A 23,980-nucleotide genomic window follows, 5' to 3' on the forward strand; every position below is an offset into this window, starting at 1 on the left:
TGTGCTTGCATTCTCAAACATAACATATGCTATCCATTTTTATCCTTGACCTACTCTAATTGGCAATTTTATATCAAAGAAACATACCTGGAGTCTTTGATTTACAACCTTCCATTCGAAGTTACAACAGAACTGAGAAAAGTGACTTGCGAACATTTTTCACACCTACGACCGTTGTGGCAGCCCCATGGTCACATGATCAAAATTCAGATGCTTGGCAACTAGTTCATACTTATGACCTTTGCTGTGTCCCGGCACTGTTATGTGATCCCCTTTTGTGACCGTCTGACAAGCAAAGTCAATGGGGAAGCCAGATTCATTTAACAACCGTGTTACTAACAGTTGCAGTGATTCACTTAACAACTGTGGCAAAAAAAAAGGTGGTAAATAGAGCAAAACTCACTTAACAACTGTCTCACTTAGCCACAGAAATTTTGGGCTCAATTACTGGTCGTAAGTCAAGAACTTACCTGTATTCTCCCAAATATTGGACTGTACTTCCAATCCAAATCTATGGGTTTGTCAGCTCTTGAAAATGCTTATTCCCTGCTCTGCATCTCTTTAAGCTTTTGGATCTGTTAGCTGTATTGCTTCCCATTTTTGGTTTATTGATAGAAAAGAGATAGTTTCAATTCTTGAAATAAAGATAATTCTGAAAGCATGACTGAATTGCAGACAGAAGGTTTATAAACCAAGAGAAGATGAAATCTGAGCAAGCTGCAGTTTTTTTCTAAATTGCTGAATGTGATGGGAAGAGGGATGGCTTAAAGTAAAATATATAATTATTTTTAAGAACATAGTAGTATGAGGGATGTGGTGGCTCAGTGGCTAAAATGCTGAGCTTGTCGATCGAAAGGTCGGCAGTTCAGCGGTTCGAATCCCTAGTGCCACATAACGGGGTGAGCTCCCGTTACTTGTCCTAGTTTCTGCTAACCTAGCAGTTCGAAAGCACGTAAAAGTGCAAGTAGAAAAATAGGGATCAACTTTGGTGGGAAGGTAACAGCGTTCTGTGCACCTTTGGCATTTAGTCATGCCGGCCATGTGACCACGGAGACGTCTTCGGACAGCGCTGGCTCTTCGGCTTTGAAACGGAGATAAGCACTGCCCCCTAGAGTCAGGAACGACTAGCACATATGTGCGAGGGGAACCTTTTTCTTTTAGTATGGGTAAATTGGAAGTAAATCTGTGCAATATTCTTAAGAGCAAAATATCCCCTTTTTTCAGTGGAAATAGCTCATGAGGTTCCCCTTTGCTGCATGGATCAATTACTTTGAATCAATTACAGGCATACGGGAACTTAGCTACCAGCCATTACGTTGTTGAGAAATTTGCAGAAGGTAACAGCGTTCCGTGCGCCTTTGGCGTTGAGTCATGCCGGCCACATGACCACGGAGACGTCTTCGGACAGCGCTGGCTCTTCGGCTTTGAAACGGAGATGAGCACCGCCCCCTAGAGTCGGCAACGACTAGCACGTATGTGTGAGGGGAACCTTTACCTTTATCTTTAACATGTGATCAGATTTGAAGAAGGGGCACCTTAACTTAAACCAGTATGGATTTTTCTGCTTACATTTGAAGTGTCAATTCAAAGGTTCCGAATGCCTCTTGGGTTATTCTCATTTCTGGTTTCTAGAACCAAAAGTCGCTTTTGGGCCTTCATCAAAGTATTAGCTCTGTGTTTGAATTCACATAGTGCATTAGTTTGACAGGTGGCAGGTTGCAAAACTGGTAACTGCCTCTTCCCAAGGCTTTGAAAAAGGATATACGGTTGACATATAATGCTTGCCCAGAAGGATCATGTGAATGGGTATGGAAAAAGTATCTGGAACTCTTCTTTAATATCTTGATGTAATTGAAAAGTGTGATGGAACGATTGTGAGACAATGTAAGTTCTGGTCTAGAGTTCATCTGAATTCTGAGAGATATCATACAGTAGTGGCCAAAATTGTGGAAACCTTTTGGGAAAAGTGTATATTCTAAAACTAACTAATAGCACCACTTTTTTTGGGGAGTAGTTGATATATAATTTTATGGCACTACGATATATAATTTTACGGGCCCCTGGTGGCTCAGACTGCTAAGACAGTCTGTTATTAACACAGCTGCTTGCAATTACTGCAAGTTCAAGTCCCACCAGGCCCAAGGTTGACTCAGCCTTCCATCCTTTATAAGGTAGGTAAAATGAGGACCCAGATTGTTGGGGGCAATAAAAGTTGACTTTGTATATAATATACAAATGGATGAAGACTATTGCTTAACATAGTGTAAGCCGCCCTGAGTCTTTGGAGAAGGGCGGATATAAATGCAAATTAAAAAAAAAGTAGTGCCATAAAATTATATATCAATGGAAAGATAATTTAATCAAGAATGTAATGCAATAACTTTTATGAAGGATTTGCTATTAGAATAGCAGTTAACAGTATAAAGAAGAAAAGTGAAACACATAGAAAAAATGAGATATACAAAAATTATCACTATGTCAGTTAATACTTAATTGCGTAACCTTTAGCATGAATGATGGCCTTACAACGTCTTCCCATGGAATGAACCAAGTCTTTGAGTTCTGCAGCTGTTATAATGTGAAACCAAGATTGAATGATTGCTTCTATTAACTGGGTTTTATTGCTGGGTCACTTCTGACTAACAAATTTCTTTAGTCGGCTCCATAGATTTTCTATTGGGTTAAAGTCTGGACTATTTCCCAGGCCATTTCAGCAGTGGAATAGAATTATCTTGAAACTCTCCCCCCCAAAAAAGTGCCACCAAACCTCAAAAATACACTTTTCCCAAAAGGTTTCCATAATTTTGGCCACTACTGTATATAGAGTTGTTGTTCAGTTCAATGAAACATAGGCATGGGAGAATGTGCCTCTTTAGTTTAGAAGGTTTTTTTCCTGAAGAAAATCAGAAAGAATTGAACTTCTTTTCCAAAGTAATTAGACGTTTGGAATTTGCTTCGCCTTCCCTCCCTCCCTCCTTCCTTTCTTCCCTTCCTTCCTTCCCTCCCTCCCTCCCTCCCTCTCTCTTTACTTACCTACCTACCTTCCTACCTACGATCTCACATGCCTTGCTCTCAGTCCTCTCAGTTCCCAGCATCCATTCCTTATGAATACCTTCCACAACTCTTGGCAAGAATACAGATAGCATACAGGAGGAATAAAATATATTTTCTGATTCCATCCTTATTCTTTTTCTTCTTGTACCTCACACAATCAACACGTTTGTGTGTCCTATGTGGGGAGATAGAAGGTTATGCAGAAACTCAGCCATTTCCCCCCTCTACGACCACCTTTCTCTCTTGGGTTTTAATCTGAGACAGGGGGGAAAAAAGCAGCTCTTAAAATTTTGCAAGTTTTTCTTGGAAACTGTTCATATAAATCCCTGAATATCTATTGTGGCTCTGCCCAGAAGCCTAAACAGCGCAGAGCACAAGTGTGCAGGTAAAACAGAACATATACAGTAAAGATAATTACCGCATTTTCAGGACCTTGGACAACTTCATAAGGAAAAACTGTTGTCCTAGCAGAGAATATAGTGTCTAAAAATGCAGACAGAATCTAGTTCTTTATTTAATTCCTGGGGGATGATGGCAGCAACCTTTAAAACAATTCAAGGCAATTACTGTAGTTTCATGCTGCTTATGTAGCTGAAAAATAATAGAAGCCCCTAGGGTTATACTGTAGTAATCAGAATTTGAGGTGGAAGGGAGGACTGGATTTCCATATAAAGAGGGCATAGAGGAAAAGCTCTGATTTCTCATGATCAGATGGAGATTTGCAACTCACCTGTCCCTTGAATCTTTTCTAGGTTGAGTCTCAGTGCAAGGAACATCATAATGCTTGCATGATGAAAATATAGGTCCTCATTTCTGCATATAAGAAAAATGACTGCATAACAGAAGTCATATCAAAGCAGACGCAGAACATTGTTTCTATTCTGTTCCAACTTTGTCGATTTGTAAACCTTATTATAATATAACTTTGGAGAAAGCAATAAACTTGGGAGAAAAGATTGCGGACAATTTTTTTCTGGGATTTTATCCTGAAGCTTGAAGTAGCAAAAATTTTCCTAGTATCCATAGTATTATCTGAGAGAAGGTAAGAAATCTAAATAAGAGCGTTATGGGACTTGATATGTTCAACTTGATGCTATGATACTTTTGGAAAATGAGATAGTTGGGAAATAATTTGCAGTCTGATTTGTGTCCTTCAGAAATCTCAGATACTGGTCAAATACAATAGTGTAAACAATATTAGTCATTGAGTTACAAAGTAGAATAGCATTTATTCCTTCTATAAAGGAAATCCAGCTTCTGGAGAGGCCTGATCTTCTGACCTTTGGTCAGTTCGTTGGGAAAAGTTTTTTTCCTCTCCTTGCCAGAGTTTTCTTGCTTGTGTGCTTGCTTTTTAGAAAGAAACCAAGTTCTACTGCACAAACAAATCTGAGATAACTTTTCAGTGCACTTGTTACAATGGGTACCAGTAAGTGGGATGTAGCCTTTGAAGTGAATTTAAGCAATTTCAAATATTCACTTTAAAAGGCGGAGAAAGATTAGCTATACGATTCGTGTGTGTTTTAAGATCCAGTAAAAGGTTATTCTCTGCCATTGAATTATTTGAGCACATCTAAGCCACTTAGAATCCAATTACAGGGCTGAGGAAAAAACAACAACACTTCATTCTCCAACTGAAGGAAATGAGAATTGAAAGGCCATAATTTTGTTTGAGTTGTGTTATTCACATATAGTGAACGGGCCCTTTCCCCATTTTTTCCCCCTTTTCCCTTTTCTTTCTGCTTTGGTAGCTTGTTGCAAAGAGAATTTATTATTAAACTTGAGCTTGACCCTTGAAAGTGCCTATTATGCAGATACACAAACACAGAGATATATAAATATGTAGTAAAGAATGCCATCACAATGTTATTTTGTTTGATCTGCTGCTTTTAATGATCTTGGCATAAATTTCGCTATGCTCAAATTGGATGGCCAAATTCTGTGGCTATCCAAAAAGAATAAATGTTGTCAAACTGATTGGGGTAGTAGTGAAGGTGCTGGCTTAGAAACCAGGAGACAGTGAATTCTAGTCCTGTCTCAGCCATGAATGCTGGCTCAGGGGCTTCAGGCTACACACTCTCTCTCAGCGCAATCCACCTGACAGAGCTGTTGTGGAGAAAATAGGAAGAGGAAGGAGTAGTAGATATGTTCACCACCTTGAGCTACTTATAAAGTAATAAAGGTGGGATAAAAAAAATCCCTTAGAACTGAAAAGCCCTTTCTGGACTGATTTATCATTTAGTGAGTAGCTGGAAGAGATGGAAAAATCTGACATTTTTTCCTATCTCAAGTCATGTATGAGCAGATGTGGGGCTGTGGTCAGTTGGTATGATTTCACCTTCTCATTTCTGTCCTTATTTTTTTTCCCCTAGTTAACAAAATCCTTTATTTATAGCATTAATACCCTATGACTTAGCTGCAAATATTATAAAGAGGATTGTGGAAAGGAAGGAAGGAGGAAAGAAGGAAGGAAAGGGAAGAAAGGGAAGGAAGGAAAGAAAGAGGGAAGAAGGAAGGGAAGGAAGGAAGGAAAGAAAGAAGGAAAGAAAGAAAGAAAGAAAGAAAGAAAAGAGAAAGAAAGAAAGAAAGAAAGAAAGAAAGAAAGAAAGAAAGAAAGAAAGAAAGAAAGAAAAAGAAAGAAAGAAAGAAAGAAAGAAAGAAAGAAATGGAGACAAAATCAAACTTGGGCACTAACAAGAAAACTTTACCGATATTTAACTCACATTGGGAATAATATAATCCTTTATTAAACAACTCTTCCATTGTTTCCACTTTGGTATAATTATGATATATGTGAAGGTATCTCTTCTAGGGACTGAAGTGTAACAATTCATTAAAAACATACCTCCACAATGAATAAACCTCAATGTATCATGCTGCTTTTTTTTAATTATTAAGAATCCATTCTTCTTTAGATGGTGTAATATGCCAATTATTTTATTGCTCTTCTTGATTAGATAATTGTAACTATAGCAAAAATAACTTCTGTTCATTACCACTTTCATATTAGAAACAGGGAGAGGAATATTAAAAAGGAGTTTTATCTGATGCCATTACATTGATCCATAAGCAAAAGCTAGAATCAGTGTCCAAACTAATTAACCAATTTGCAACTCTGAACTTTTTTACTCTCATATGTCCATGTGCTGAACAGTCTGGACTAAACTGGATAAATTCTAACCTCTATATTAGGGTAATACCCTGTTTCCCTGAAAATAAGTCATCCCCTGATAATAAGCCCAATTGCACTATTGAGCACATGCGCTAAAATAAGCCACCCCCTGAAAATATTTAACCGCATGTGCAGCCGGTCCCCGCCATTTCCTCTGGTTAGGGTTAGGGAGACAGAGCTAGAAATCAGGTAAGACAGCAAGAGGAGCCCAGTCTTGCTCCACGCACCCCAAAATAAGACCTCCCCGAAAATAAGGCCAAGCACTTATTTCAGGGTTCAAAAAAAGTATAAGGCAGAGTCTTATTTTCAGGGAAACATGGTATATATTAATTTGAAGTCATGAAATAAGGGCCAAACTTTTAAATTCTCCAGAACTCCTCAATCATTTAGAGCGGGGTCCCCAAACGTGGCAGCTTTAAGACTTGTGGACTTCAACTCCCAGAATTCTCGCATAGCTGGTTGAAGTTCACAAGTCTTAAAGCTGCCAAGTTTGAAGACCTCTGATCTAGAGTTTGAAAAGTATGTGAAGACTAAGCAGCCTTGAATGGAAGTCTACTCCTAAGCGGGAATTTGGGAGTCTGATACATTATATGTATGCTAGAGTGCTTGCTGTTGGTGAGAAAGAGAACTTTTGAGGTTGTATCCTAGAACTCATTCAAACCCTTTGATTTGAAGAAATCCTATTTTTGGAAATAAGATAATCTAATTCTAATTATTTATTCTAATAGTTATTCTAATTCAGAAAGTTAGATCCTTTCTACATTAAGTAATTGGAACAATGGTTTTTTACAAGTCCACTGCTCAAAAACATGGTTTTTTTCCCTTCTAGGTAAGGTAGCTCATAGAAGAAACAATTGACCTCGTATCTGTTTGTCTCTGTAATCTTATAGTTCAAGAATACGTAGTATTTTTCAAGATAAAGGCTTCCCTGATCCTTTGAGTAAGATTATGTGAACTGTACTTCCCTAATGTGGATTGAATCAGGACAAAAAAAAATGGGTGGAATCAGATTAAACAAAAAAGTAAACATGTTTTTGTTTGATTTCAGTGCCAGTCCAATTACATCTCTTTCATAGCCCAGTCATTTGTCTTTCCCGCTATTGTACCTTTTCTGTTTTGCTGTTGTAAGAGAGAATAGGCATTTATTTCTGGTGATTTCAGTGGAGAAATTGGTTACTCAGGACTTGATTAAAGTTTGTTTCCTCTATCTGCTGTTGGATTCATAATATTATTACATTCCCAAATGTTTCTCCGGCTTGGGTATTTCAGAATTTCTCCCTTCCTTACATTCTGGAGTGCAAAAACATTCATCGAAGACTAGTAGGATTGTAAACGCTCATTGTTGCAATCTCCAAAAACCACATCATGCATTCCCTTTGAATTTTCATCCTCTGAGACTTGTAACTAATTTCCATGGTTAGGTTAACCAACAATTGCAATTTAAAGACTTAGACCGAAGGGGTTGTGGTTTTTTTTTTTAAATGATCCTTAATGCATAGAGCCATGTGGCTCTTATCAAGGTTTCCAATGATTCATTAGCTCAGCCCCTCATCATGTTCTTCTGCTGCTTTATTGCACCATTCCCCACTCTGAGCCCCCAAAGTCACCTGGAAGCTGAGCAGTGACCTGTTTTGATTTATTATCGGATAGAATCAAGATCACGTGAAGTGTTAGTGCCACTTTATAATGCCTTGGTAAGGCCACACTTGGAATACTGCATTCAGTTTTGGTTGCCGCGATGTAAAAAAAGATGCTGAGACTCTAGAAAGAGTGCAGAGAAGAGCAACAAAGATGAATAGGGGACTGGAGGCTCAAACATATGTAGAACGGTTGCAGGAACTGGGTATGTCTAGTTTAATGAAAAGAAGGACTAGGGGAGACATGATACCAGTGTTCCAATATCTCAGGGGTTGCCACAAAGAAGAGGGAGTCCGGCTGTTCTCCAAAGCACCTGAGGGTAGAACAAGAAGCAATGGGTGGAAACTGATCAAGGAAAGAAGCAACTTAGAACTAAGGAGAAATTTCCTGACAGTTAGAACAATTAGTAAGTGGAACAACTTGCCTGCAGAAGTTGTAAATGCTCCAACACTGGAAATTTTTAAGAAAATGTTGGATAACCATCTGTCTGAGATGGTGTAGGGTTTCCTAGAAGGCCTCCAAGGTCCCTTCCAACTATGTTGTTGTTGTTGTTGTTACGTAGACATTATTCCGAAAGCACGGCCTTTCCGTGTGTTTGTAGCAAATCTGTCTTGCTTTCAAATGCAAGACCTCTAGAGTGATTCTATCAAGATAAAACCTCTTTCTGTTTCATATTTGCTTGCCGTTGGGTTCAGATCACGGTTTAATGTTAAATGAGCAAACGTTGCACGCAGGCACTCTTTTTTTTGTGTGCTGGAAGAAGACTCTTGAGAGTCCCTTGAACTGTTTAGGAGACCAAATTAGTCGATCCTAAAGGAAATCAGATCTTGGTCGTTCTTTGGAAAGACTGAAGCTGAAGCTCAAATATTTTGGCCACCAAAGGAGAAGAGAGGACTCATTGGAACAGACCCTAATGTTGGGAAAAGATGGAAAGCAAAGGGAGAAGGGGACAACAGAGGATGAGATGTTAGATAGTCATTGACAGGGGTGGGCTTCAAAAGTTTTAGCAAGGGATTCTCTGCCCCGTTGCTGGGTGGGTGTAGCCATGGTGGGCGAGACCTAGTTGGCCTCCTGCACCACGGCGGGAGAGGGACATTTTGGCCCTCCCAGGGCTCTGGAGGCTTTCTGGAAGCCTCCCCCAGGTTCTGGAGGCCGGAAACAGGGCCATTTTCCAAACTTCCGGTAGGCCTGTTTTTTGCCCTCCCCGAGCCTCTGCATGCCCTGCACTTACCTGCATCCAAAATGGGCCATGTGGGGACTCCTGGGAGGGGAGGAGGGGAGTCGACTGGGCCAGCCAGGAGTGGGATTTGGGGGTTCTCTGAACTGCACAGAATCTTAGCTAGAGGTTCTCCTGAACCCCTGCGAACCCCCCAGCAGCCCTACCCCTGGTCATTGATGCAACAAACATGAATTTGGGCAAACTCCAGGAGACAGTGGAGGATGGGGAGGATTGCATGCTGTGGACTATGGAGTCGTGAAGAGTTGGAGATGACTTGGCAATTGAAAAAAAAAAGACAACAGTGCTCTTTGTTTAAAAATAAATAAATCAGATGTTGATTTAGATGATCTTGAGTAGTGATTTCCAGAAGTTGGGAGAATATAAAAATTGGCTGAGGTTTTAGTGGAACGGTAGCAGAGATCTTGAAAAACAGACTTCAGAATGCAAACTGTGTGCATTTAAAAAAATTTTTTAAAAAAAATCGTAAGGATAAAGCAAGGGTTGAAAGAACCGTCGTAAAAATTTATCCTAAATTAAAAATGAGAATTGAGTCATACCCCTAGGCGGGTTTTGGTTTCTTCTTCGTTTTACTCCACTCCCAGATCTCCTTTGACATTTCTAGCTTTGCTAGTTTCTGGAGTAGAATTTACAATTGTGTTAATGTCCTAGGTCAGTAATTTTTTTTCAGACAAAAAAGGCAACCAAAGGTAATAGTTCTAATTTTTTTTTTTAATAATAATCTGTGAGCTTTTGGATATTTGATTTGGGAATTCCATCAAGAATTGCAGCCACCTGGCACCCCTAGGCATATGATGTGGCCATCTCTGCTTTACGCATTCCGGCAATGAATATCCCGTATCCCCGGCCTCTTTTGCATGTCGCAGGGAAGAGGTTTGAGTAGGGCTTTCCCTGTTTTTTGCAAAGCATGCGCCTGCTGGCTTTTTCTGCCTTGCATGAGAACTAGCAGTTGTGAAAAGCAATTCTGTAGTCATTGGGAGAAACAGACAACAAATGAGCCACTGAGGGCAGCTGCTTGATTTCAAGAGTAGCAGCAGCCTTTTTTTCCCCCCCCACCCCTCTGGCCTTGGAATGCAAAGCCATCGCTTGCCGATAAACGCTACTACCGGTTGCTGCGTGTAGCTAGCAAACAACGGCTGACGATTTGTGCCTCTTCTGTTTTCATTTGCAGGGAATCTGACTAAACATATGAAGTCAAAAGCCCACAGCAAAAAATGTCAGGAGATGGGTGTCTTGGCGTCTTCACCGGGGGAGCTGGAACCAGAGGAAGGTAAAGATTTTTTTTTTAAAATTTCATTTTGTCACAACAGTATACACAAACATTGTCATAAAAAAACAACATATCTTGATATATATATATATATGTAAAAAAATATGCATCAGCTATATTAATTTGATATAATGAAGGGAACAGTAGGACAGGAATGGTAGGCACTTTTGTGCTCTTATGCACGCCCCTTAATTTGGGACTGAATTTTTTTTGGGGGGGGGGAGGGGACTGGAACCTTGATGCTCTCCACATGGCTGGAATGGAGTGCCCATGCAGTGCCCAGAGTCAACCATGCATGACCACGGGCTACCAGATTTGTGACAGTTGTGATGTGACTCATCTCAAGGGTCTTGGTGGTGAAATCTAAATTTCTTTCCTACCGGTTCTGTGGGTGTGGCTTGGTGGGCGTGGCTTGGTCGGGGCATCATGTGACTGGGTGGGTATGGCTATGTAACCATGTGACTAGGGGATCAAAAGACAGGGACTCATTAATAATGTCCTGCTGGGATGTTGGACTAGATGACCTCTAGGTCCCTTCCAGCCCTGGATTATCCTCTGAAGCTGCGTCTAGTGCCAGGTTTGTAGCCCTTCCTTTCTCTTCTTTTTCCTCCCTTCCTCCCTCCCTCCTCCTTCCTTCCCTCCTCCCTCCCTTCCTTCCTTCCTTCCTTCCTTCCTTCCTTCCTTCCTTCCTCTTTCTCTCTCTCTCACTCTCTCACTCTCTCTTTCTCTCTCTCTTTCAAAAATGAACCCCCACCATCCATTTTTTGCCTACACCCCCCATTTTTTGCTTAGACCCTCCATTTTTTGCCTAACAGGCTTCAGCATTTTTTACCTTTAAAAAAATGCTTTTAAAAGTAAAAAAAAAAAGCCTCTGAGATCAGGCACCTCAGCTGGGATCATCAGAGCCTTGTTTTAACCCTTTAAAAGCATTTTTTTTACAACCTCTCTGGTTTAAAAAATGTTTTTAAAAGTAAAAAAAAAAGAAGCTCTGACGATCACGTGGCTCAGCTGGGCATTGCGGGGGGGGCAGGGATTTTTGCTACTGGTTCTCTGAACCACCCGCCGCCGTCGCTACTGGACCGTCCGATCCGGTCCGAATTGGGAGCATTTCACCCCTGCTCCTCACCCCTAAACACCATTCTTGATGCTAAGTAGAGATGCAGATCTGGGGGAGGGGGACATTGGACTCCTGTTCTAAGAAGTAGGTGGGAACTTCTGCTGCGTGGCTTCTTCGATAAACAGGCCTCTTGGTAGAACACAACCTCCACCGCCATCATTATGAGAGCTGCTGTCTCCACACCACACATATCTGTCTGTCTGTCTATCTATCTATCTATCTATCTATCTATCTATCTATCTATCTATCTATCTATCTATCTATCTATCTATCTATCTATCTATGGTCTTTTAGAGTTGTCAACACTGATTTGAGACAGAGTGGGGACAAATGTGGATTTTGAGCTGCATATGGCTCCTAGCTAGATTTCAACAGTTATCTGTAAGAGATCAATTCGGGCCATTATTTCCCCAAGTTCTGTCTGTTTGGGAGAAGAACAAAGGAGGGAGGGAGGAGAGAGAGAGAAATAATCTCTCTCTCTCCTCTCCTCTCCTCTCCTTCTCCCTCTCTCTTTCTCTCCCCCTCTCTCCCCCACTCAATGTGTTTCCCTCTTTTTGCTTTGCAACAGGCAGTAACAGTGTTTGGAAGCATTGGTGCCTTGCCAGAGTTTCACCCCTGGGGATGAAAGCCCATGCAGGCAAGGGAGGGCGAGGGAGCAGGATTGTGTCAATCACAAGGGAGGTGCACTCATATGTGTCAGCCATGGGCATCTGGTCTGGCATCAAACTGCTGGAGGAGTTTTCGAGTCTGTTAACTTTACTCAGAATAACCGATGAGCTTCAAGGGAGCTTTTCCAGAATGGTCCTTTGCCTTTTAGATCAGGGGTCTCCAACCTTGGTCCCTTTAAGACTTGTGGACTTCAACTCCCAGGGTCCCTCAGCCAGCAAAGCTGGGAGTTGAAGTCCACAAGTCTTAAATAGAATAGAATAGAATTTTTTTTTTTATTGGGCAAGTGTGATTGGACACACAAGGAATTTGTCTTAGTGCATATGCTCTCAGTGTACATAAAAGAAAAGATACGTTCATCAAGGTACAACATTTACAACACAGTTGATGGTCAATATATCAATATAAATCATAAGGATTGCCAGCAACAAAGTTACAGTCGTACAGTCGTAAATGGAAAGAGTTTGGTGATGGGAACTATGAGAAGATTAATAGTAGTGCAAATTTAGTAAATAGTTTGACAGTGTTGAGGGAATTATTTGTTTAGCAGAGTGATGGCCTTCGGGAAAAAACTGTTCTTGTGTCTAGTTGTTCTGGTATGCAGTGCTGTATAGCGTCGTTTTGAGGGTAGGAGTTGAAACAGTTTATGTCCTGGATGTGAGGGATCTGTAAATATTTTCATGGCCCTCTTCTTGATTCGTGCAGTATACAGGTCCTCAATGGAAGGCAGGTTGGTAGCAATTATTTTTTCTGCAGTTCTAATTATCCTCTGAAGTCTGTGTCTTTCTTGTTGGGTTGCAGAACCGAACCAGACAGTTATAGAGGTGCAAATGACAGACTCAATAATTCCTCTGTAGAACTGAATCAGCAGCTCCTTGGGCAGTTTGAGCTTACTGAGTTGGTACAGAAAGAACATTTTTTGTTGGAGACCTCTGTTTTAAATGGATTACCTGTGGGTTGCTTTCAGGGATATTTTGAGACATTGGGTGGCCCTGGCCAAACCATTACATCAGATATATATTTGCATTTTGCATATATATAAATTCTAAGTTTTAAAAGGAGGAAAAAAAGGGCATGAAAAGCAGATCTGTCCACTCGAGGGGTTGCTGGAAATTGTGTTTCTGGCTGGTGCTGTAGAGAACTACAGGACAGTGAAGGCTGGAGCCAGGAAGGTCTGTGACAACTATGAGAACCGATAGTGGAAATTTTGAGTAGTTCGGAGAACTGGAAAATGCCACCTCTGGCTGGCCCCAGAGTGGGCTGGGAATGGAGATTTTGCAATATCCTTCCCCCAGAGTGGGGTGGGAATGGGGATTTTGCAGTATCCTTCCCCAGCCATGCCCACGAAGCCACGCCACGGCCACAGAACCGGTAGTAAAAAAAATTTGGATTTCACCACTGGTTAGACGGGTGTGTGGCCAGGTGGCGCGGCCAGGGTGGGCATGGTCACTCATCAAGGCTCTGTTTTCTCTGGCAGAGAGCTGCAGGAGGCTGTCGTGGCTGAAAACAGAACCCGGGAGGGCTGCGTGTGGCCCCTCCCAAGCTCCATTTTTTTGCTGGCAGAGCCACCATGGGCCAGTTCTTCACTCTTTCCAGAGGAACGGGCCTGTGGGCCAGATCTAAGCACCCCGCTGGCCGGATTCGCCCCCCTCTCGCCCCCCTGGCCTTGAGTTTGATACCCCTGCTTTAAAGAAATGTTGACCCATTTGCTATATTTCTTCATCAAAACTATTTAATTCCTGATCCCCTCCCTACCTCCATCCACACACCTCCCTTTTTGAAATCACTCCATTGGATTGGTCTTCCCACAACAGCTTAGTTTGCCTTCCGTGTAATGGATTATTTATTTCTGTTGGGGAGTAATGTTCCAAAGAATGACATACTCATAAATCATCCATCTGTTATGTAGATAAATAAGTAAAATGCCCCAAGAATGAAAAGGAGTGAATAACACCCTAGTAGAGAAATCTGGACATCTGAAAATTCTTGGTGGATACTGATTCAATCCTAATCCACCGTATTCTTTCATGGCCTTTGATGTTTTCCTTTTACCATTAACTCTTTCATTGGAGAACATATTTACCCCCCAAATTACTAGTTTTCCAGAGACTATTGAAAATGGAACAGTTGGTATTCCTCGCTGGAGAGTAAGCATAAAATTTAAGGGAGATTTTTGTCATGAGACTGAATTCTGAATAGAGGTTAAGATAATTCAAATAAGAATGTTAGTTTAAGATAGAGATACTTAGAAGTAGAATCTGTATATAGAGGTTAAATAGGATTGAGATACCGATATAGGAAAAGCTATTATGAATAATGTAATTTTGATGCGTTTGTCTTTTTTTGTTTTATATATATATATATTTGTGTACTGTGCTTTTTTTGGTATTGTGTATTTTAACTTTTGGAAATTCAATAAATATTATTTTAAAAAAAGAAAAAAAGAAAATGGAACGGTTTCAGATAGCTTATGGGAATTTATACAACCAATTGAATGTTCGTTGTAATACATAAATATTTTACTTCATTAGCCTCTCATCATGACCATTTTAATTGCCTTCAATGGCCTTTTGTTGTGAACTGCCAAGAGACTTCATTGTTATAGGTTACATATTGATTCAGTGAGTGAACAGACAAAATTCTGTCTCAATTTTCCATGATATTTCAGGAAGCAGGAAGCTTTGAATTGTGTATATTAAAGCTTCATTTGATCCTCCTTGAACTATCTCCAGACCAGTTTTTATTTTCTCTGCTTCCACCCAGCATGGATGGGAAAGGGAAGATGGGGAAAAGCCCATAATAATAAGTGTCCTTTATAGGTAAGGGATGCAGTGGCTCAGTGGCTAAGGCACTGAGCTTATTGATCGAAAGGTGGACAATTCAGCGGTTTGAATCCCTTGTGCTGCGTAACGGGGTGAGCTCCCGTTCCTTGTACCACCTTCTGCTGACCTAGCAGTTCAAAAGCACATAAAAAATGCAATAGACAAATAGGAACCAACTTTGGTGGGAAAGTAACAGCGTTCCGTGTGCCTTTGGCATTGAGTCATGCCAGCCACATGACCACAGAGACATCTTCAGACAGTGCTGGCTCTTCGGCTTTGAAACGGAGATGAGCACCGCCCCCTAGAGTCGGGAATGACTAGCACAGATGTGAGAGGGGAACCTTTTCCTTTATCTTTTTATGGGTAAAATCTGTATTAGTGGCAGAAGCAGTATCTTAGGCCTTAGATTGTGCTGAAAACAGTCTCAGATGGACCGGCACTTTTAATGAAATTTACATTTCTAATTTCCTTTGAAGTGTGCTTCCTCATTAATGCAGAACATTGTGGCATTCCCTCCAATTATCTCCCAGGAGTTGTTTGTCCTGATATTTCTACATATCTATCTATCTATCTATCTATCTATCTATCTATCTATCTATCTATCTATCTATCTATCTATCTATCTATCTATCTATCTATCTATCTATCTATCTATCTATCTATCATCTATCTATCATCTATCTAAGCCAAATACTACTCACTCATCATGAAATCTCCAGAACGGTAAAGCCTACAAGCTTGAAATTTGGCCTGTATATTCCTCTTGGCTTCTAGGTGCTCAGTAAGAAGGTATTTTTCAAAACAACCATCATTATTATTTCATATACAGTATTATATTCACACGCTCTGAAGCTTAGGACTTAGACGTTCTACTCCCCCCTCCACACCTGAAAGGAACTCTGTCCCAACTGTCAGTTGCCTTATATTCACACGCTCTGATGCTATGGAGTTACACATTCTACATTAAGTTTCAGGCTTTAAGTGTCAATTTACCAAGCCTGAGCACATAGTTTTGTAGCGAAGCATGGGCATCCAGCTAGTGTGTGTATATTGATATGTGTACATGTATTATGTATCCTTGTCTGATAAATTGTCCATCTTTTAGGAACCACTGAAGATCTCTTCCAAGATTCAGAAGGACAGGAGGGATCTGAGTTACTCGAACACCAGTTTTCAGACTTGGAAGAGTCTGATGACGATGATGACAATGAGGAAGAAGAGGACGAGGAGGAAGAAGAGGAAGAGGAGGAAGAGGAAAACCAAGAGGAATCACTCAGAAAGCCTTCTGAAACAAAGAACACTTCTCTTCCAGGGAACTCTTCAAGAAATTCTTTCTCTTCCCAGGAGAAAGGCACCAAGACAACCTTGTCCACAGTGGAATATGTTCCCTCTGGCAATGAAAGTACCGTTCGGTGTTCCCAGACTGCCTCCTTAGAGCCTGAAATGAAATGGTCAGCCGATAGCTGTGAAGTTGCTGTGTGCCACAGCTTGTTAAGACTTCACCGACCAGCTCTGTCCTCCAGTGCGCTCTCAACGTCAGCTGAGAAGGAATCTCTGAGAAGACCGCAGATGCTCTTAGCAATGGATTTGTCCGTCTCCAAAGATCTCACGCCTAGAAGGAAGTGTTCCCCGAACAAGGACTCTGGGCTTAGCAGCGATGGAAACAACCGGTCCTTGGCTCGAAAGCATCTGTTAACCAAAAATGAAACTTCACCAAAAAAATTGTCCTACACGGGAGAAATGCCCTCCGGTCACCAAGCTCTGAGAGAGTCATTTGTCCTCTGTAATTCATCACCAAGACTTGAGATCTCACCAAGCAGATACTTTCCTTCAAAGAGGGAGCTCTCATCTCCCTTATACCTTCCGCCAGCAAGGGGGGTTTCTCCGGTGAGATGCGTCTCTCCAAACAGGGAAATGTCATCGTCTAGATACTTATCTCTGAAGAAAATGCTGTCCCAGAGCTATTCGGAACCACCTTCACGGTATCCATCCCCAGGAAGAGAGGATAGGCCTTCTCATAGCCAAGTGGCCGTAGATGACAAAGTTCAAAACTTACGTAAAACTCCGCATGGAATATCATCTTCAGTGCCTCTACCTCACAGGTCCTTTGACAAAGATACGGAGCTGCATGAAGACCCTAAACTGGTAAGCTGTGCTCAGAGAAGGGTAAAACATCTGGTGCTCCAGATGTTTCTCCCCTGCAACGTCTGTGGTCTCGCATCATTAGCCATACGGAAGATCTCTATATGGCCCATCCCTGTTTTATCACCTTTGCTTTACAAATGGTGGGTTCAGGGACTTGGAAATGGATACTGCCTGAGTTAAGATCGAGAACCTATCATTTTCATGATGTGTTCTTTTGAGGTGTGAATTTTTTTGTTTTGCTGTGTTTTAATACAGAGCAAAGAAAGAGAGAAGGATGCAATGGACCAGAGGTGCTATTCAGCAGGTTCTGACAGGTTCCGGAGAACCGGTAGCAGAAATTTTGAGTAGTTTAGAGAACCGGCAAATACCACCTCTGACTGGCCCCAGAGTGGGCAGGGAATGGGGATTTTGCCATATCCTTCCCCCAGGAGTGGGGAGGGAATGGGGATTTTGCAGTATCCTTCCCCCAGGAGTGGGGAGGGAATGGGGATTTTGCAGTATCCTTCCCCCAGGGGTGGGGAGGGAATGGGGATTTTGCAATATCCTTCCCCCAGGAGTGGGGAGGGAATGGGGATTTTGCAGTATCCTTCCCCCAGGAGTGGGGTGGGAATGGAGATTTTGCAATATCCTTCCCCCAGGAGTGGGGAGGGAATGGGGATTTTACAGTAGCCTTCCCCTGCCATGCCCACCACGCCACACCACGCCCATCAAGCCACGCCCACAGAACCGGTAAGAAAACAAATTTGAATTCCACCACTGCAGTGGACCAGTTGCAACAGAATATGTTCTTTTAATTTGACTCCTTTGAGTAATCTTTTTTTAAAAAATAAAATAAATAAAAATTAAGAACTCCTTATTAAAGTAAGGCGGCGTTTTGCGTCCACACCCGTATGCTCCAAACTTAAAAAGAGTTGACTTTCTATATATGCCTCTTGTCATTGCAGAAGACAGAGTCCAGGAACCCAACGGCTTCACCAGGCATCATTCAACATCTCTATTTCAGACCTTTGCAGTCGCTCCACCAAGTACCCCTTCACGCTCCAGATCGAGTGGATGACCATATTTTTAGTCATCTCCCTTTGCACTCCCAGCAATTACCCAGGAGCCCTTGCCCGATGATCCCAATTGGGGGCATCCAGATGGTCCAGGCGAGACCCAGCACCCATCCCAGCTTGGGGCATGGATCAGTGATGTCCCTGGAGGCCAGCTACTTTGAACTCAGCGGTAGCACTTCCGAATTCAGCCCAATGAAAGCCAGGGGCAAAGAAACTCCAAACAGACATGAAGCTCCTCCTTTATCAGCCACCTCGCCGCTTCACAGCGGCATCCGCGTGGAAGAGAAAACAAGGACTAGCGAGCTTCGGCAAACACGTTCCAAGGAGGGATACAGGGTAAAAAAGTGTAGTCCAGGAGAGCAGGAGAGCTGTACGGCCACCCCGATGAGTTCCTGCTCAAAGGGAGAGTGTTCTCCAAAGCCTTTGGCTCATGGGGAAGGACCCTTCACCAAGAAGGGGAAAAAATACAGTGGCAGCTCGTGCACTACTTTCAAATCCACCTGCGCTTTTATTTCAAGCATCCCCACACCGTCACTGGACCGAAGCAACAGCATGGGCTGCTTGTTGGAACATTCATCAAGCCAGTCCTCTCACCAGCTCTCCACCAGGAGGAGGAACCTCTCGGGAGAGCCAGCCCCACAAGCAGGGGCCTATAGGAGAAGAAGTCCATCCTTAGAACCTGCTGCGGGCTTTGGCTTAACTCCAAACCGAGTGGAGAACAGTACAGGAAATACTTAAGCCCTTGCTGTGTCCCGTCAACCACTTTTCAGACGTCAAAGCAACAGACCTTGGCCAGCGCTGTTGTGTCGGTTTTAGAATAATTGTCGCTAAAGGAAACAAATTCTCCCTGGTGTAGAGAAATCATCCTCCCTCCCTCCCATTTTACTTTCACATTTACTTGTGCCTTTATCAACAGCCCCCCCCCACTTTTTTTGTTGTGTGGTTGCTTGACATGCACACACACGCGTACACACGCACACACACACACACACACACACACACACACACATACAAAACTGAAGCTGCGAGTGTTTTACTACTCTTGAAAAGGAGTTCATCCCCCATGCCCTTCCCATTTGCCATTATAACCACGTCTGTTCCCAACAGGCTCCGATAAATGCAGACAGGAAAGAGTCCAAAATCTTTTTTTTCCGAAGGATGCACTGAAAACTTCTAGGAAAATCGACGCCTTTTCAGAGATACATAACTGATTAGGAAAAGAAAAGAGAGGAGAAAAAAAAAAAATCCGCTCCCCCTGTACAGAAGTTATAATCCCCACTCCCCAACCCCTATTTATTACATGCTTTATTTAATATGTGGTGAAGTGCTTGTTCTTTTATAATGGTTCTTTTTTTATTTTTATTTTTATTATTCTGATTTGCATTATTCTGATTGCCTGTAAATGTGCTTTAAGGACAGCTGTGACTGTTCTGCTTCGGAGGGGAGGGAGGGAGGGAGGGGGAGAAGTGTTTACCCTTGAATTGTTGATGAAATTAGCACTTATTTTGGGGAGGTATTGATGGCAGTGAAAGTACATTCTCTCTGTCTGCCCTTAAAACGTGGGTTGGGGAGGGAGGGAGAGAGATTGGCGATCTCAGCAGGTGCCTCCCTAAATACAACCCACAAAAGCACTTTTTTTTAGAAAAAAAAAAAAAAGGGACACATAGACATATGAAGGGTTAGCCCCCTTTAAGAAAAATAAAATAAAAATAAATTGGAAGGAAATAGAAGTGTATTGAATGTAAAAACAAAAACAAAAAAAAATACGTTCCGAGAATGGTGTAGATCTGTTCTTTCTGGCAGCCATTCTTGCTTTAATGCTGACATTCCATGTCGCCGCTGCTGCTGCTGCTTAAATTCCATGTGCACACAATCCTTAAGAAGGGTGCTTTTTAAACCCGCCATGAAAGTTGGCTGGTTAAACGTTGGCTGGTAAACTTAGACGAAGAACCTTTCGTTTCGTTTTGTTTTCTCCTCCTGCTCTTGGGATCTCGGCGTTCGAAAATGTGCTCTCAAGCATGAGATACGTAACCTCAGATTTGAAAATAGCGCTCTCTTTTTTTAAAATAAAATATTGCCCCAAGTTTCTTATGCCAAAAAAAATAATTATTATTAAATAAATTCCGGATCGGACCCATTTCCGTTTTTGAAAACTAGTGCAAGAGAACAAAGAAATCTTTATAGTGTCCAACTTAGATTCCATTGGCGCTGCTTCTGCACAGTGCGCATGTGGGTGAGCAAGCTCTAAGAGACCCATGATGGGTGTTGAACCAGGACTTTAGCAATGGTGCAAGCCATTAGCAAGGATCTTTCCACCGGCCCAGGTTAAGTGCTTACGTCTGCCCCTGCTATAGTTCTGTTTCTGATTTCATGATGGGTTTGTCCCAATTAAATTGTTTCCCTCTGAAAGATGGTGTTGCTTGATGCTCTCCAAAGAGGTTGGATTTTGACCTGGGTACAGATAGTCCTCGATTTACGACCATGATTTGAGCCCAACATTTCTGTGGCTCAGTGAGATATATGCTAAAAGAGAGGTTCCCATCATTTTACGACCTTTCTTGCCACAATTGTTAAGTGAATCACTGCAGTTGTCAAGTTAGTGACATGGGCGTTAAGTGAATTTATTTTATTTATTTATTTATTTATTTGTCAAACTTCTATACCGCCCTTCTCCCGAAGGACTCAGGGCGGTGTACAGCCTCCATTTAAAACAATTAATATACATATTAAAATAACAATTAAAAAACTTATTCAATAAAAGGCCAAATTAAAACCGTCGATTGACCATAAAAATACCCAATAAAATTACCATTAAAAGTTTAAAATTTAAATTTAAAATTTAAAAATCAGGCCAGTCCCGCTTGTATAAATAAATAAGTTTTCCCATTGACTTTGCTTGTCAAAAGGTCGCAAACGGGGATCACGTGACTCCGGGACGCTGCAACGGTCGTAAGTACGAGTCCACTGCCAAAGCATCTGAATTTTGATCAGGTGACCTTGGGGATGCTGCAGCGTTCACAAGACTGAAAAACAGTCACTTTTTTCCAGTGCTATTGTAATTTCAAATGGTCACTAAGTGAACCATTGTAAATCGAGGACTAGCTGTAATCCCAAAACCAGCAGGGTCTTGCTAGATGGGAGACCATAAAAATTGAAAACGACATTTACTTGAAGTCCTCATAACGTAGGAAAAATAATTCGGACTAAACGAAGAAAGCAGGAAATTTAAGTTCTTTTAAATTTGGTTTTTTGCACAGTTTATCCTCCCAACTTTTTGAATCAATGCAAACCCCTGATGAGGTAGAAGGGCCAAATTTCATCTCTACGTGATGTAGTGGTGAATATTTAGCCAGTTTTTTTTTTTTAAGAGCAGTTTTAAGAAGTGCCCGCCCAACCGCCTAACCAACTGGTGCCAGCGTCATGCAATTCTGCCTTGTTCGTACCAATTTTAAAAGTGCAACTGTTAAAAAGTTAAGTGTTTACTCTTCTTTTTAAGGCATTTATTTGAAGAGTCTGTATGGAGTCTGTACAAATGCTTTTCAAAACGAAGCCAGCCCCCACTTCCTCCCTATCCACTAGCCTTGCAACAGATCCACAAATGTGTTTTTTTCCAGTGGACCAGTTCAGAACTCTCTTGAGATGTTCTGAATTTACTCTGCGCATGCTCTCTCATTTCCCCCCAAACAGGAAAAGAAGAAGAAGGAAAAAAAAAAAATCCCGAACGAATTCCTTTGATTAAGCTGGCTTGATAAAGCCATGGACTGTTGGGTTTTGCATAGAATACAAACACAAGATGGGTTAAGTAATCTTCTGCGGTGTATCATTTTCTGTATTGTATTAAGGAATTTATGAAAACAGGATGTTTTAAGGCCTTTTTGTTGGTTTGTTGGTTTGTTTGGCTGGTTTTGCATGTGTGGAAGTCAAGGAAACATTGACGTTGTGATATGAAAGTGACCAAACCAACCCCTGGAATTGCAAAGTTCACAGAAAAACTCCACCGGAAGTCTTCAACCTTTCTCCCCCCCCCCATCCTTTGTTTACTTCTGCTTCCGATACCTCTTTTGGGCCTGACGTCCGGCATCGAGGGTGCTGTTGTGTTTTGCACTGGAATCCAGCATCTATAGCAAGACTTTGAAGGTTGGGGGTGGGGAGGGGATCTTGTTCGGATTTCTCCTGGGACAAATCATGGAATACAAACATCTACTGGATTTAACTAGGAATAGATCGAACCCACAGAAAGCGACACTGGCTTGTATTGGCTTCAGAAGATTCCCCTCTAATCCCATCCAGCACTGAAGAATCAGTCCTCATCTCTGTGTCAATTGCTGGACAACAGTATTTTCATCTCCACTGAGGCTTTGGATTCCTGGGTCGTTCCTTCCTCCTCCCCCCCCTCCCCCCCGTTGGCTTTCCATGCAGCTCTTTATGGACCAAATGGTTTTCAGTATTGTTAAGTGTACACGAGCCATTATTGGACACACTCATGTCTCTGACCCATTCATTGCTTTAACTGTGCCTGGTTTTGTTTGGTGGGGGCTAGATCAAATGCACCACAACGCTCAGGGTTTTTCTGTTTTCCTAGCTTCCGCCCCCTCCCCCTCCTTCCCCGTTTCCACCACCTTTTCATTTAGACGCAGCGGAAGGGGGATTTCTTTTACTTTGCTATGATTTGTGGTGGAATCTAGATCCTCGGAAGTAACATTTATCATCAGGGTGTGGTTATTTTTCCTTCTGATGCTGTTCTCTCTTCCTTCGGCGCTTTGTAGATGGAAATGAATTTTTTTGTCCACCTTTAAGGAGGCTTGGTTGTTAACCACTGTATATATTGGTATGTTGCTTGCGAGGGCATTTTAGTTTGGGGAGGCGGATCCCGAGATCTCTTAATTGGGGGCCACAATGCTCCTAGCATAGACGGAATAGCAGAAGACCCAACACACTATGCAATGCATTGTAACTTCGTGATAACCTGTTCTCACATTTTGGAAGGCTCTACTTGAATTCCTCCTTTTCATTTCCTGATTGAGAACTAATGTTTGCCTAGATCCTGGGATATTTCTACCAGCAGCCTCATTTTGATCTTAGCATGGGCATAGTTTATACGTCATCCAGTTGCTTTTGGGCTTCAGCTCCCACGAGCTCTAGCTTGCATGGCCAGTAGTGGGGGACTGTTAAGGCTTGTAATCCTAAATACCTAAAAGGCCACCGAGTTGTGACCTCTTAACTTGTTTGATAAAACACGAGCCGGCTTTTTTGCATTGTAAATACAGAAGCAGATTTCGGCTTGCCTTGTTTGCTAAATGGGAGTGCTCATTTTCTTAATGTGATCCGAGGTGGCGCAGTGGTTAGAATGCAGTATTGTGGGGCTAATTCTGCCCGCTGTCAGCAGTTCGATTCTCACTGGCTCAAGGTTGACTCAGCCTTCCATCCTTCTGAGGTGGGTAAAATGAGGACCCGGATTGTCGGGGGCAAAAGGCTGACTCTAAACCGCTGTAAAGAGATGGCTGTAAAGCATTTGTGAAGCAGTATAGAAGTCTTAAGCGCTAGGGCTATTTAATCACAGGCCAACTAAAGGCGTGTGTTAAAAAGCTTTAGTTTGTGATACAGGAAAAATAAATGAGAGGCAGTTGGTTCCCATCACTTTTTTGTTTCTTTTGCCAGCCATGTAATCTTCTGGGTCTCTAGGGCATTTCTTGTTGGCCAACCGAGTGCATCGGTTGGCCAGATGGAGTTAGCTTCCCTGACAGCAAGCTACTCAACACAATAAGGGCTCAAATTGTATGGTGCTGAGCACTCTAGGCAGACCTAGC

At 42.0% G+C, this 23,980-nt stretch overlaps 1 protein-coding gene across 2 annotated transcripts in view; it reads left to right on the forward strand.

Annotated features, from left to right (window-relative positions):
- HIVEP3 (HIVEP zinc finger 3) overlaps positions 1–19,601 on the forward strand; it is a 258,006-nt gene extending 238,405 nt beyond the window's left edge. For both annotated transcript variants that reach the window (XM_058195714.1, XM_058195715.1), the window contains 3 exons: positions 10,270–10,368; positions 16,079–17,118; positions 18,063–19,601. In XM_058195714.1, coding sequence (XP_058051697.1) covers positions 10,270–10,368; positions 16,079–17,118; positions 18,063–18,911 — 1,988 coding nt within the window. In that variant the 3' untranslated portion in view covers positions 18,912–19,601. The remainder of the gene's footprint in view (positions 1–10,269; positions 10,369–16,078; positions 17,119–18,062) is intronic.
- The last annotated feature ends 4,379 nt before the right edge of the window (positions 19,602–23,980 follow it).

This window comes from Ahaetulla prasina, chromosome 10, assembly GCF_028640845.1.
Source record: "Ahaetulla prasina isolate Xishuangbanna chromosome 10, ASM2864084v1, whole genome shotgun sequence".
Classification (NCBI taxonomy): Eukaryota; Metazoa; Chordata; class Lepidosauria; order Squamata; family Colubridae; genus Ahaetulla; species Ahaetulla prasina.